The sequence below is a fragment of the Mustelus asterias genome, chromosome 24 (assembly GCF_964213995.1).
Source record: "Mustelus asterias chromosome 24, sMusAst1.hap1.1, whole genome shotgun sequence".
Lineage (NCBI taxonomy): Eukaryota > Metazoa > Chordata > Chondrichthyes > Carcharhiniformes > Triakidae > Mustelus > Mustelus asterias.
The window spans coordinates 661,297-676,975 of NC_135824.1; the positions used below are offsets into that span (position 1 = coordinate 661,297).

General features: G+C 49.3%; 1 protein-coding gene across 4 annotated transcripts in view; it reads left to right on the forward strand.

Annotated features, from left to right (window-relative positions):
* The first annotated feature begins 2,735 nt into the window (after nucleotides 1-2,735).
* Nucleotides 2,736-15,679, forward strand: part of sppl2a (signal peptide peptidase like 2A) — a 46,241-nt gene continuing 33,297 nt past the window's right edge. For 3 of the 4 annotated variants that reach the window (XM_078241106.1, XM_078241107.1, XM_078241108.1), the window contains exons 1-5: nucleotides 2,736-2,873; nucleotides 5,803-5,922; nucleotides 9,288-9,470; nucleotides 10,974-11,063; nucleotides 11,973-12,112. In XM_078241106.1, the coding sequence (XP_078097232.1) occupies nucleotides 2,811-2,873; nucleotides 5,803-5,922; nucleotides 9,288-9,470; nucleotides 10,974-11,063; nucleotides 11,973-12,112 (596 nt within the window). In that variant the 5' untranslated portion in view covers nucleotides 2,736-2,810. The remainder of the gene's footprint in view (nucleotides 2,874-5,802; nucleotides 5,923-9,287; nucleotides 9,471-10,973; nucleotides 11,064-11,972; nucleotides 12,113-15,679) is intronic. The other variant, XM_078241109.1, reaches the window with a different exon arrangement.

A 15,679-nucleotide genomic window follows, 5' to 3' on the forward strand; every position in this document is an offset into this window, starting at 1 on the left:
CTGTGCTACCATGCCGTCGAGCCAATGTGTACACAGCAAGATCCCAGGGAGGATTAGCCTGGACAATTCAGCTGCAATCTCTAGGACTGCCCCAGGGAAGGCTTGGTGATCTGGCATCATCTCAGCTCAGCTTCCTGGGGCGGTGAGGAAGTTAAAGCAGTGACTGGACTAACACCAGCAAGGGCTGACTGAAGTGCCTTCCCCAAGCACTGCCCCACCCATCAGGATAACATCCTCAAGGTGAGACTTCACCCTGACTGGAAATCCAGGCTCTGGAAATTACACCAGCACCTCATTAATTTCCACTCTCGCTTCCCTCAATGTCCTTGGATGCATCTCATCCTGGTTCTGATACCTTATCAACTTTAAATTTCAAAGAGCATGGAAAGAGACTGGCAGCAAATATAAAAGGGAATCCCAAAGTCTTCTATAGGTGTATAAATAGTAAAAGGAGGAGTGGGGTCGCTTAGCACCTAAAAGAAGATTTACACGAGGAATCAGGGTCTAGCTGAGGTTGTAATGGAATATTTTGCATCTGTCTTTACCAAGGAAGATTATGTTACTCAGGACATGGTGAGAGAGGTAATTCAGACACTAAATGTTTAAAATTGAAAAGGAGGTGGTATTGGATAGGTTATCCATATTTATAGAGTCAAAGGGGTTTACAGCATGGAAACAGGCCCTTCAGCCCAACTTGTCCATGCTGCCTAGTTTTTATCACTAAGCTAGTCCCAATTGCCCGCATTTGACCCAAATCCCTCTTTACCAATTTTACCCATGTAAACTGTCTAAATGCTTTTTAAAAAACAAAATTGTACCCGCCTCGACTACTGCCTCTGGCAGCTCATTCCAGACACTCACCACCCTCTGTGTGAAAAAATTGGCCCCCCGAACCTTTTTGTATCTCTCCCCTCTCACCTTAAACCAATGCCCTCTAGTTTTAGACTCCCCGACCTTTGGGAAAAGATATTGACTAGCTGATCTGTGCCCCTCATTATTTTATAGACCTCTATAAGATCATCCCTAAGCCTCCTACGCTCCAGAGAAAAAAGTCCCAGTCTATCCAGAGAGATCAAGCGTAGACTGGGTGATCGCTTTGCTGAGCACCTTCGGTCTGTGCGCAATCAGGACCCTGACCTTCCTGTTACTTGAAATTTTAACCCACGATCCTGCTCCCATGCCCACATGTCTGTCCTTGGCCTGCTGCAATGTCCCGGTGAAGCTCAACGCAAACTGGAGGGACAGCATCTCATCTTCCAGCTCGGCACTTTACAGCCTTCCAGTCTCAACATCGAATTCAACAACTTCAGATGATTAACTCCATCCCACCTCCATCCCTTTGTTTTCATTTTATTTAATTTTTCACTGCTCTTTCCCTTTTATTTCTTTATTGTCTTTATTTTTCTTGCCCCATTATATCCCCCCTTTCTACCTTTTCTCCTCCTTTGCTTCCTTTCCCCTCTCTCCTACCCATTCCCCCTCCCCCCACATCTTCATCTGTCACAGCTTGTCCTCTGATTTCCGCTTCTCTGCCGTTGGCCATTCACACCCTTTATTCTCTCTATGAGCTGTCATTCGCAGCCTTTCCCCTGGTTTCTGTGGCTATGACTCACCTTTCATTCCCTCCCCCTGCAGTATAAATATCTCCCACTCTCTCTGCCTTTTAGCTTTGACAAAGGGTCATCTGGACTCGAAACCTCAGCTCTTTTCTCTCCTTACTTTTTTTTATACTTTTCCAATTCAATCAAATCAAGTCCAAATTCAGAGTCTCAACAAATTGAGACATTTCCGATCCAGGCTGGCTTACAGATGCTGCCAGACACGCTGAGATTTTCCAGCATTTTCTCTCTTCCACTTCAAATACTTTTAGATTTAGATGAGCATTCAAAGTACCATAGCATTCACAGTGACAAACCAAGTGCTGGAAAGTGGGATCAGAATACATCGGTGCTTGAAAGCCGGTACAGACACGATGGGCCGAAGGGCGTCTTTCTGTGCTGTGAAAATCAATAAATTGATGTTCTCAATGAAGTTTTTGTAAGGGTTTATATCACCTCAGCTTTTATATGCTGTACTTCTAGATGAAAAATAGAATTGTATGAACCTCCCTGCAGTCTAAAATTCATGTGGCCTTTAATATGATGGACCGAATGGCCTCCTGTACTGCAGAGATTTACTAGTGCTGTCTCTGACCACTGTCATTGCACCTCCCAGCCGCCCGGGGCGCTGCGATCATTCACTGTCATTGCACCTCCCAGCCGCCCGGGGCGCTGCGATCATGCACTGTCATTGCACCTCCCAGCCGCCCGGGGCGCTGCGATCATGCACTGTCATTGCACCTCCCAGCCGTCCGGGGCGCTGCGATCATGCACTGTCATTGCACCTCCCAGCCGCCCGGGGCGCTGCGATCATTCACTGTCATTGCACCTGCGAGCCGCCCGGGGCGCTGCGATCATTTACTGTCATTGCACCTCCCAGCCGCCCGGGGCGCTGCGATCATTGTCATTACACCTCCCAGCCGCCCGGGGCGCTGCAATCATTCATTGTCATTGCACCTCCCAGTCGCCCGGGCCGCTGCAATCATTCATTGTCATTGCACCTCCCAGTCGCCCGGGCCGCTGCGATCATTCATTGTCATTGCACCTCCCAGTCGCCCGGCCGCTGCGATCATTTACTGTCATTACGTCCGGGGCGCTGTCAGATCGGGGACGCCACAAATAAGGAAGTGACGTTATTAACCGGTGCTCATAGCGCTTGCGCAGAGTGGCCAGCGGTTTGCGCCTGCGCAGTATCTCTGAGTGGTGGGAGTCATGGCTCTGGGTTTGGGCTGGCGGGGAGCGGCCATGGGACTGCTGCTGCTCGGCGTGTGCCAGGTGGGGTAAGCGGCGGGGGAGCGGGTGTGTGGGGGCGGCGGGGGAGCGGGTGTGGGGGCGGCGGGGGAGCGGGTGTGTGGGGGCGGCGGGGGAGCGGGTGTGTGGGGGCGGCGGGGGAGCGGGTGTGTGGGGGCGGCGGGGGAGCGGGTGTGGGGGCGGCGGGAGGGTGTGTGTGGGGGAGGGGGGGGTGTGTGGGGAGGGGGGGGTGTGTGTGGGGGAGGGGGGGGGGTGTGTGGGGGAGGGGGGGGGGTGTGTGGGGAGGGGGGGGGGTGTGTGGGGGAGGGGGGGGGGTGTGTGTGGGGGAGGGGGGGGAGGGTGTGTGTGGGGGAGGGGGGGGGAGGGTGTGTGTGGGGGAGGGGGGGGGGGGGGGAGGGTGTGTGTGGGGGAGGGGGGAGGGTGTGTGTGGGGGAGGGGGGGGGTGTGTGGGGGGGAGGGGGGGGGGTGTGTGGGGGGAGGGGGGGGGGTGTGTGGGGGGGAGGGGGGGGGTGTGGGGGGGGAGGGGGGGGGGTGTGTGGGGGGGAGGGGGGGGGGGTGTGTGGGGGGGAGGGGGGGGTGTGTGGGGGGAGGGGGGGGGTGTGTGGGGGGGAGGGGGGGGGAGTGGGGGAGGGGGGGGGAGGGGGGGGAGGGGGAGGGGGGGGTGTGTGTGGGGAGGGGGGGGTGTGTGTGGGGGAGGGGGGGGAGGGGGGGGTGTGTGTGGGGGAGGGGGGGGTGTGGGGGGGGAGGGGGGAGGGGGGGGGTGTGTGTGGGGGGAGGGGGGGGAGGGGGGGGGGGGTGTGTGGGGGGGAGGGGGGGGGGTGTGTGTGGGGGAGGGGGGGGGGGGTGTGTGTGGGGGAGGGGGGGGAGGGTGTGTGTGGGGGAGGGGGGGGGGGGTGTGGTGGGGGAGGGGGGGGGAGGGTGTGTGTGGGGGAGGGGGGGGGTGTGTGTGTGGGGGGAGGGGGGGGTGTGTGTGTGGGGGAGGGGGGGGTGTGTGTGTGGGGGAGGGGGGGTGTGTGTGGGGGAGGGGGGGGGGGTGTGTGTGGGGGAGGGGGGGGGGGTGTGTGGGGGGGGGGGGGGGGGGTGTGTGGAGGAGGGGGGGGGTGTGTGGAGGAGGGGGGGGGTGTGTGTGGGGGAGGGGAGGGGGGGGTGGTGTGTGGGGGAGGGGAGGGGGGGGGTGTGTGTGGGGGAGGGGGGGGGGTGTGTGTGGGGGAGGGGGGGGGTGTGTGTGGGGGAGGGGGGGGGGTGTGTGGGGGAGGGGGGGGTGTGTGGGGGAGGGGGGGGGGTGTGTGGGGGAGGGGGGGGGGTGTGTGGGGGAGGGGGGGGGGTGTGTGGTGGGGGGGGGGGGGTGTGTGGGGGGTGGGGGGGGTGTGTGGGGGAGGGGGGGGGGTGTGGGGGAGGGGGGGGGGGGGTGTGGGGGAGGGGGGGGGGGTGTGGGGGGGGGTGTGGGGGAGGGGGGGGGGGGGGGGGGGTGTGTGGGGGAGGGGGGGGGTGTGTGGGGGAGGGGGGGGGGTGGGGAGGGGGTGGGGGGAGGGGGGGGGGTGTGGGGGAGGGGGGGGGTGTGTGGGGGGGAGCGGGTGTGGGGGCGGCGGGGAGGGGATGAGATGAGGTCGCCTCGAGGGCCGGGAAAGGGGGCCGAGGGTGTCCACTGGGGTTCTGTTGAATGCGAGGTGTTGCTGCCGCACTAACTTGGTCTCTGTCCCTTGATGCCATGATGTGGAGATGCCGGTGTTGGACCGGGTAAACCCAGTCAGAAGTCTCACAAGAACAGGTTAAAGTCCAACAGGTTTATTTGGCAGCACGAGCTTTCGGAGCGCTGCTCCTTCAGGTGAGTGGGAGTTCTGTTCACAAACAGGACATATAAAGATACAAACTCAATTTACAAAATAATGGTTGGAATGCGAGTCTTTACAGGTAATCAAGTCTTAAAGGTACAGACAATGTGAGTGGAGAGAGGGTTAAGCACAGGTTAAAGAGATGTGTATTGTCTCCAGACAGGACAGTTAGTGAGATTTTGCAAGCCCAGGCAAGTCATGGGGGTTACAGATAGTGTGACATGAACCGTCCTCGTGTGCGGAACTTGGCCATCAGTTTCTGCTCAGCAATTCTGCGTTGTGTTTTGTGAAGGCTGCCTTGGAGAACGCTTACCCGAGGATCGGAGGCTGAATGCCCTTGACTGCTGAAGTGTTCCCCAACTGGAAGGGAGCACTGCTGCCTGGTGATTGTCGAGTGGTGTTCAGGTAGGCGTATCAGGTAGACAACGTTGGCTGAGTCGCAAGAGTCGCCAATGTTGTCTACCTGATACGCTGCAGGAAAGGATGTCCCGAGGCATGGTACATTGGGGAGACCACGCAGACGCTATGACAATGGATGAATGAACACCGCTCGACAATCATCAGGCAGGAGTGTTCTCTTCCTGTCGGGGAACACTTCAGCAGCCACGGGTAAGCGTTCTCCAAGGTGGCCTTCATGACACACGACAACACAATCACTGAGCAAAAACTGATGGCCAAGTTCCGCACACATGAGGACGGCCTCAACCGGGATCTTGGGTTCATATCACACTATCTGTAACCCCCACAACTTGCCTGGGATTGCAAAATCTGTCCTGGCTGGAGACAATACACATCTCTTTAACCTCTGCTTAACCCTCTCTCCACTCACATTGTCTGTATCTTTAAGACTTGATTACCTGTAAAGACTCGCATTCCAATCATTATCTTGTAAATTGAGTCTGTGTCCGTATATGCCCTGTTTGTGAACAGAACTCCTCACTCACCTGAAGAAGGAGCGAGACTCCGAAAGCTTGTACTGCCAAGTAACCCTGTTGGACTTTAATCTGGTGTTGTGAGACTTCTTACCTTTTGATGGAAAGACATTCCTGATTCTCTAATATGAGCTTTGGCTTTTCAAGTATGTTTGAGTCAGAATTAGTGTTTTTGCCTTTTTTTTTCAGGTTGGAGCAGAGGAAGGAATTCTCCACGCTGCCGGGAGTGACACAAGTTTGGGTGTAAAGCAATATTGTGTCAGGTACAATTCTCAATGGATGCCATTCCCAAAATCCCTGGATGATGCTGTAAGTATCTGATGGAATAAAGGGACAGCAGCAACGTGGATAAAAAATAGGCTGAATAATAGGAAGCAGAGAGTAATGGTCAATGGATGTTTTTCAGGCTGGGGGAAGGTTTGTATTGTTGTTCCTCAGGGGATGGAATTGGGACCCTTGCTTTTCCGGATATATATTAATGATCTAGATCTTGGTGTACTGGGGACAGTTTCAAAGTTTGCTGACAAAACTTTGGGAGTTTTGTAAATTGAGAAAAGGAGTGTGGTACTTCAAAAAAGGCCACAGACAGATTGGTGGAGTGGACAGATGGGTGGCAGATGAAGTTCAATATACAGAAGTGTGACGTGATGCTTTTTGGTAGGAAGAACGTGGAGGGACAATATAAAACAAGGGAGCTGGGTGTAGATGTGCACAGATCATTGAAGATGGCAGAACAGGTGGGGAGAGGATATAGTATCCTGGGCTTTATCAATAGGGGCACAGAGTACAAGAGCAGGGAGGTTATGCTGAACTTATACAAGACTCTTATACAAGAAGTTTACAAGAAAGGTTGCAGGGAGGAGAAACTTCCATTACAGGGATGGATTGGGGAGGTTGGGACTGTTCTCCTTGGAGAGAAGGCGGCTAAGAAGAGATTTGATCGAGATGTTCACAGTGATGAGGGGGCTGGACAGAGTAGACAGGAAGAAACTGTTCCCACTCATAAAAGGATCAAGAACAAGAAAGCACGGACTTGAAGTGATTTCCAAAAGAAACAAATGTGATTTGAGAAATAACTTATTCACACAGTGAGTGGTCCAGGTCTGGAATGCACTGGCTGGACTGCATCCCAACAGTCTTTCATAATTCCACCACATCTAAAGTAAAGTTTATTTATTAGTATCACAAGTAGGCTTGCATTAACACTGCAATGAAGTTACTGTGAAAATCCCCTAGTCGCCACACTCCAGCGCCTGTTCGGGTTACACTGAGGGAGAATTTATCATGGCCAACACACGTAACCAGCACATCTTTCGGACTGTGGGAGGAAACCGGAGCACCAGGTTTCTGTCTGGGGAGAACGTGCAGACTCCAGACAAAAGTGACCAAAGCTGGGAATCGGACCCACGTGCCTGGTGTTGTGAGGCAGCAGCGCTAACCACTGTGCTGCTTGTTTGAATCCAGAAAGCGAAGTGGTGAAGGATAGAACCTCTTCTTTATACAATGCACAAAGCTTATATTCATAGAAACACGTTATAAACATGCATCTCCAAAACCAACAAGAGTTTCACTTTATGTACATGTAGGAACATCAGTATTCCGGATTGGGGACTTCAGTGTCTGTCACCAAGATTGGCTCCCCCACTACAGACCGAGCTGGCTGTGTCCTAAAGGACATCACTGCTGGACTGGGTCTGCGGCAGGGAGTGAGGGAACCAACAAGAGGGAAAAACATCCTTGACTCTGTGGTCGCCAATCTACCTGTACCGGATGCATTTGTCCATAAGTATTTGTAGGAATGACCATCGCACAGTCCCATCTTCGCGCTGAGGAAACCCTCCATGTTGTGTGGTGTTGCTCACGTGCTAAATGGAATAGATTTTGAACAGATCTAGCAACTCAAAATGGGCCAACATGAGGTGCTGTGAGCTATCAGCAGCAGCACAATTGTACTTAACCTGGTGAAGCTACAGCGGGACCACTTGTTTGCCAAGCAACAGAAGCAGCGAGTGAGAGACTGAGCTAAGTGTTCCCACAAGCAATGATCAGACTGTAGTTCTGCCACACCCAGTGGCAAATGATGGTATACAATGAAACAACTCACTGCAGAAGAGGCTCCACAAATCTAGACATGGCAGTTGTTATGTCTAAGGTGGACAGTGGCTGAACACAGACAGTTGTGAGCAGAAGTTCTCAGAAGCATGACCTCTAAGCAACTGTGACCAAAAAGAGAGTGATTGATCAATGCCAGTCCTGTGAGTGTGTGATGGAGCAGGATCTGGACAAAAAGTGCTTCAGGAGCAACAACCCACAGGAACAACCATCATAAGAGGCAACGGCTTGGGTCTGAGACTCGGACAGTGCACCAGAATTCACCAAGAGGGAGACTGATCAACTTGCCCCTTAACGGTGGTATTTAGGTCCAAGCTGTGGACCTAAATACATTTGACAGAGTTTTGATATTTTGAATAATAGAGCTTTTGATACCCTTTATAGTGGAGTTTTACTTCTTTGGTAACCTGGTACTTTAATAAAGGAAATTGTTGTATGATATTTGAGAGTTTGTGTTTTTGCCAAGAACGTGTGTTGACCCAAGTCTGAGGTGGACGTCTTGGGGAATTCCACAGTAACTTCATTGCAGGGTTAATGTAAGCCTTACTTGTCACTAATAAATAAACTTTAAGAGGGTGTTTTCTCTTCTGGGTGAATGTGGAAATGGGGTTACCATTTAAAAATAAGGTCGCTGATTGAAGACAGATAAGGAGAAATATTTTGAGGGTGGTTAGTCTTTGCAACTCTCCCTCAAAATGTGATGGAAGCAGAGGCCTTGAATATTTTAAGGCAGAGCTAGATAGATTCTTAATTAGCAAGGGGGTGAAAGGTTATCAAAGGTAGGCAAGAATGTGGGGTTGAGGCCACGAGCCATGATCTCATTGAATGGCAGAATAGGCTCAAGGGGCTACTCCAACTCCTAATTAGTGTGTCCACAAAAAGCAGGACAATCTAACTTGACCAATTCCAGCCCCATCAGCAAAGTGGCACGGGGGTTGTCAACAGTGCTATCGAGTGGCACTTTCCAAATCTGTGACCTCAACCACCAAGAGGGACGGGAAGCAGAGGGACACCACCTCCTGCAATTTCCCTCCGAGATCCCACACTTGGAAATATCTCGCCTTCACTGTCATTGGGTCAAATTCCTAGAATTCCCCTGACTGCAGAGGTTTAAAAAGGCAGCTGACCACCGCGTTCTTGGGCAATTAGGGATACGCAATAAACGCTAACCAGTGTCGCCCATTTCCTGTGAATAAATCAGTAAAAGGAAAACTAAATTTCACCCCAGAACTGATTTGAGAATATCTTTGGCTCCACATTGGAATGGAAATGAGTAAGCTTATGAGCTGGTCTTGTTGATTTGATTGGTGAATCAGGTGTGGCCAGTTTTGTGGTGAATTTAAGACTCAGCAACTTGACTTTTGAAGTTTGTTTCACTTTCAGCCCAGAATCTGGTCATTTGTCGTTCCATTAACCCACTAGCTGCTTCAAGACAAATCAAATATAAATGTTAGCAAACAGGTCCTGTTGAGCACAGCGAGCTATCATCGTCTTCTGTCAATTCCAGGCTTCTTTGTGACTTTCAGAACGAGGACTCATCCGTTGTTTGTGTTTCTCTGCAGACCAAGTTCCAGTTGAAAGACCTGACCAGCACCAGGCTGTGTAACTCGACAGATGTGCCTCCAGAGGGTATAAAGGGAAAGCTTGTGGTGGTGCGGAGGGGAAACTGCACATTTATCAGGAAGGCACAGATTGCCCAGAAGAATTTAGCCAAAGCTCTGCTGATTGCCAGCATGACTGGTATAGTAAGTATCTAGAATTGTTAGTCTACAGTAAGTCCGAATATGGATGATTCTATGTTCTGAGCTTTTTTAAAATAAACTTTGAAGAGTTGCGTAATGAGTGACCTGTGCTTTAGTTAAAATCGTGAACGATGGAATGTTTGTGTGACCATGTTGAACTGACCACTGCATCTTAACCCTGACCTTAGAGGAATAATTCTACTCAAGTTAGAGGATTTGATTGATTGGGTTGGGCTGAACTGCTGTCAAAGCAAAATTGTTAATTCTAACAAGCTGATTGTCAGCTCATTTTTATCAACTAGCTGTCCTTAACTGAATTTAAAGGAATACAGGTTGATGTGAATGCCCCTCCCAATGTAACCATTCTGCTGTAGGAAATGGTTGATCTCTCCAATAATTACTTAAGAATTTTGCCAGTGTTAAAGTATTACCATAGTATCCCCACAGTGCAGACAGAGACCATTTGGCCCATCACCTGTGCCAACTCTCCAAAAGAGCATCTTGCCCGGGCCTACCTCCTGTCCTTTCCCCACAACCTGCGCGTTTACCATGCTAACCCACCTAACTCACATACCCTTTGGATTGTGGGAGGAAAGCAGAGGAATGTTTAGAATATTTTGATAACATTATCTGAAAGCACAGGGTTAGTTTCCACATGTACACCGATGAAACCCAACTTTACTTTGCCGCTGCTACCTTTATTCCTGCACTATTGGTAAATTATCAGATTGCTTATCTGATGCCCAGTTCTCTCACTTTCTACATGGTGACCTACAATTAGCTCCCAGCAAATAACAACTTGACTTTAAAATTCTGACCCTCCTTTTCAATTATTTCTGTGTCCTCGCCCTCCGTATCTCAGTATTCTCTTCCAGCCACACACACCTCCAGGTATCTGTGCTCCTTAATTCTGGCCTCTTGACCATCACTAATTTTAGTTGCTCTGCCATTGGCTGTTCCTTCAGCTGTCTGGGTTCCCACCCTAAACCTTTGTCTGTACCTTGTATTCCTCCTTTAAGACATTCCTTAAAACTTTTGCCCCTCTGATCGCATTCAGGTTGCCTCACCTTTTACCCCTGGTGTGAGTCAGTGACATGATGCTCCTCTGAGGCACTTTGGGCTGTTTTATTACGTTGAAACGTTGCTCTGGAAATTTTGACCGATATCACTGGGCAGCTAAGTTTCTGCTTTTCAACTTCAGCTGTTGGGAGAAGGATTCTGGGAAAAGCAGTAATGGACACGATTCTGGGAGTCCTATCCCTGGAATTTCAGCTATGAAAACATTTTTTGGAGGAAGGGAAATCTAAAATGTCATGTTTGCTTGTGTCCATAATTGACAGTAAGAAGTCTCTCCACACCAGTTTGGACTTTAACCTGGTGTTGTGAGACTCCTTACTGTGCTTACCCCAGTTCAACGCTAGCATCTCCACTTCATAATTGACAGCAGTTAGTCGTGCCTCTGCCTTATTTGTTGTGTGCTGCCACTCATGGATGATCTGGTTTCAGTTTCCTCCTTTAGGTAATAAATCTGATTATGAGATGTTAACCATTCCAGTCGCCCTCATCAGCTATGATGACGTACAGTCCATGAGAAAGGTAAATCTTTCCTCTTCACCTTCTGATTGTAACAGCGTTGAACGGGTACAACTGGGATCCTGTGAAACAAAGTGCTTGGTGTTCTACTAAAAGTGTGGATTCTTCCTCCAGCCTGTCTAGTTGTGCCATGAAGTGGTCAGCCTTGGGTTTGCACTTGCTTGCAGAGCGTTGATGAGCTGGGATCAGGCACTGGCCTCCAGAAAAGGAGGAAGAGTTTACCCTAGGCCCCTCTGACACATCTCCCAATGGCTGCCTTCACTTGGGGCATGGTTTGGAAAGCAGTGTAATAATCGTGGGAGGGTGAAGAACCATAAAAGATTGCAGTACTATACAAAAGGCTGCACCAGTTTAGAGCAATCCACAGCTAATCCTGTGGCTGCTTCTCTCTGGGTTCTTTGGCTGCAGATATTTTCCATTCTAAGATTGTTGTACCATGAAAACGGGAATGTGTGAGATTCGAACGCTATGCTGAATTCGTTAAACAATTCATTGCCTGGAGGGTGGAGTGTTGGCCATGGCACCTCCTATTCTGCATCACTGCAATTGATTATTCTACTTTGAGATTCTGCCACAAACAATGGCTTTCTGAGCGACACAATGGACACTAATCAACTCTCTCCCAGATAAAACGGGCAGGATGTTGGGAGGGGAGAGAGAATAATGAGACATCTTTTCATCCCCTACCCCATCCAGCTTGAAAAATATTCTCTGAAAAGTGAGAAATGGAAGATTTTTTTCACAAAAGGACCCTGATAATCTCTAAATATCTTGGTTTAAATAACCCTAATTTGATTCAACTTTTTTAATTCAAGTGATTTAAAACTATGGATGAATATTTACATCTTGGGAGTATAATCTGAGCAGCGTCTCTGGTTATCTCTTTTACTTAAGTGTAACTTTTGCTTCTAGGTATTTGGGGACCATGTTTCAGCTGCACTCTATTCCCCTCCTCTGCCTGCCTTCGATTACAGCATCCTGATCATCTTCTTCATTGCTGTTTTTACTGTTGCCTTTGGGAGTTACTGGAGTGGGATGGCAGAATATGGAAGGTACTAAAGCAGCAGCTGAATATCAGATAATTTGAAGCTTAACACTTTCTTTGTTAAGTTCATTGGTCAGATGTTCAGTGTTCTACAGCTAATGGAGATTTGTTACTTAGGAACCTGAGACAATCTACAAAATGAAATGGCAATGTCTTGGGTTTTTTTTTTGTTAGGGAAGTTGAGCTCTGCATATCTGTTCTGACTTTCCGACATCAAGTGACTTAGAGTCATAGAGGTTTACAGCAGGCCCAATTTGTCCATGCCACCCTTTTTTAAACTGCTAAGCCATTCCCAATTGCCCGCGTTTGGCCCATATCCCTCTATACCCATTGTACCCATGTAACTGTCTAAACGGTTTTTAAAAGACAAAATTGTACCCACCTCTACTACTACCTCTGGCAGCTTGTTCCAGACACTCACCAACCTCTATGTGAAAAGATTGCCCCTCTGGACCCTTTTGTATCTCTCCTCTCTCTCACCTTAAACTTATGCCCTCTAGTTTTAGACTCCCCTACCTTTGGGAAAAGATATTGACTAAATAGCTGATCTATGCCTCTCATTATTTTATAGACCTCTATAAGATCGCCCTTAAGCCTCCTATGCTCCAGAGAAAAAGTCCCAGTCTATCCAGTCTCTCATAACTCCAACCATCAAGTCCCAGGAGCATCCTAGTAAATCTTTTCTGACTCTTTCTCATTTAATAATATCCTTTCTATAATAGGATGACCAGAACTGCACACAGTATTTCAAATGTGGCCTTACCAATGTCTTGTCCAACTTCAACAAGACATTCCAACTCCTGCATTCAATATCCTGACCAATGAAACCAAGCATGCCGAATGCCTTCTTCACCACTGTCCACCTGTGACTCCACTTTCAAGGACCTTTAAGCGTGTACCCCGAGATCTCTTTGTTCTATAACTTTCCCCAACGCCCTACCATTAACTGAGTAAATCCTGCCCTGGTTCAATTGACCAAAATGCATCACCTCGCATTTATCCAAATTAAACATAAACAGAGACATAGATAGGATGCAAAGCTGGGCTGAAAAATGGCAAATGGAGTTTAACCCGGATAAAATGTGAGGTGATTCATTTTGGTAGGACTAATTTAAATGTGGATTACAGGGTCAAAGGTAGGGTTCTGAAGACTGTGGAGGAACAGAGAGATCTTGGGGTCCATATCCACAGATCTCTAAAGGTTGCCACTCAAGTGGATAGAGCTGTGAAGAAGGCCTATAGTGTGTTAGCTTTTATTAACAGGGGGTTGGAGTTTAAGAGCCGTGGGGTTATGCTGCAACTGTACGGGACCTTGGTGAGACCACATTTGGAATATTGTGTGCAGTTCTGGTCACCTCACTATAAGAAGGATGTGGAAGCGCTGGAAAGAGTGCAGAGGAGATTTACCAGGATGCTGCCTGGTTTGGAGGGTAGGTCTTATGAGGAAAGGTTGAGGGAGCTGGGCTGTTCTCTCTGGAGCAGAGGAGGCTGAGGGGAGACTTAATAGAGGTTTATAAAATGATGGAGGGGATAGATAGAGTGAACGTTCAAAGACTATTTCCTCGGGTGGATGGAGCTATTACAAGGGGGCATAACTATAGGGTTCGTGGTGGGAGATATAGGAAGGATATCAGAGGTAGGTTCTTTACGCAGAGAGTGGTTGGGGTGTGGAATGGACTGCCTGCAGTGATAGTGGAGTCAGACACTTTAGGAACATTTAAGCGGTTATTGGATAGGCACATGGAGCACACCAGGATGATAGGGAGTGGGATAGCTTGATCTTGGTTTCAGATAAAGCTCGGCACAACATTGTGGGCCGAAGGGCCTGTTCTGTGCTGTACTGTTCTATGTTCTATGTTCTAAACTCCATCTGCCATTCATCAGCCCACTGGCCCAGTTGATGAAGATCCCGTTGCAATCCTAGATAACCTTTACTGTCCACTATGACACCAATCTTGGAGTAACCTGCAAACTTAGTAACCATGCCTCCTATATTCTTATCCAAATCATTAATATGAATAACAAATAACAGTGGACCCAGCACTGATACCGACTTATTGAATCTGAATTTCAGGTGTGTTTTCTGCTTTAACTATTCCCATTCTGATCATGTTCTTAGGGGTGGGACTATGTTCCTTTTCCAATCAGGCACCTACACACCACCCCACCACCTATCCACCACCACCAGATCCTGACCAGGGTACCATGGTACAGACTGAACTCCTTTCTGCTATAAAGTGGGAAATAGGAGCAAGAAAAGGCCATTTGCCCACCAAGCCTGCTCAACCATTCAATCAGATCATGGCTTTCTTGGCTACCACTTTCTTGGGCTATCCCCATATCACAGAATACTACTGTGCAGAAAGGACCCTTCAGCCCATCGAGTCTGCACCGATGTATGAAAGGCCCTGGGTTGCCCATCTAATCCCACTCGTCAGTACTTGGCCCATAGCCTTGAAGGTTAACAGAATGAAGATACTGTGTAAATCTCCTAGTCGCCACACTCCGGCGCCTGTTCGGGTACACGGAGGGAGAATTTAGCATGGCCAATGCACCTAGCCAGCAAGTCTTTCGGACTGTGGGAGGAAACTGGAGCACCCGGAGGAAACCCACGCAAACACAGAGAACATGCAAACTCCACAGAGACAGTGACCCAAACCGGAAATTGAACCCGGGTCCCTGGCGCTGTGAGGCAGCAGTGCTAACGACTGTGCCACCATGCCGTCTAATATCCCTTCATGACATTAGTCGCTAGAAATCTACTGATCTCTGTCTTGAACATGCTCAATGAGTGAGCTTCCACGGCCTCCTGGGATCGAGTTTCCAAAGATTCTCCATCTTCTTTGAATTTCAGTGTTTTACCAGGATGTTACCCGATATGGAGGGCATGAGAGGTTGGAGAAACTTGCTTTGTTCTCACTGGAACGACGGCGGTTGAGGGGAGACCTGATAGAAGTCTACAAGATTATGAGGGGCATGGACAGAGTGGATAGTCAGAAGCTTTTTCCCAGGGTGGAAGAGTCGATTACTAGGGGCTACATGTTTAGGGGGCAAGGTTTAAAGGAGATGTACAAGAAGTTTTTTACACAGAGGGTTGGGGGGTGCCTGGAACTCTCTGTCAGGAGAGGTAGGGGAAGCAGATACGATAGTGTCTTTTAAGGGGTGTCTTGACAGATTCATGAATAGAGGGATATGGTTCTCGGAAGGGTCGGAGTTTTAGTTTAGTCGGGCAGCATGGTCAGTGCAGGCTTGGAGGGCCGAAGAGCCTGTTCCTGTGCTGTAATTTTCTTTGTTCTTCTCTGAGTGAAGAAATTCCACCTCATTGCAGTCTTAAATACCCTGCTCCTTATTCTGAGACTCCATCCACTGGTTCTGAACTCACCAGTCAGGGGAACATCCTACCTACATCCACCTTGTCACGCCCTGTAAGAAATTTGAATGAGATCACCTCTCATCCTTCAAAACTTTAGAGAATGCAGGGCCAGTTTCCTCAATCTCTCATAGGACATTTCCGACATCCCAGAAATTAGTCTGGTGAAGTTCTATTACACTCCAATGGCAAGAATATATTTCC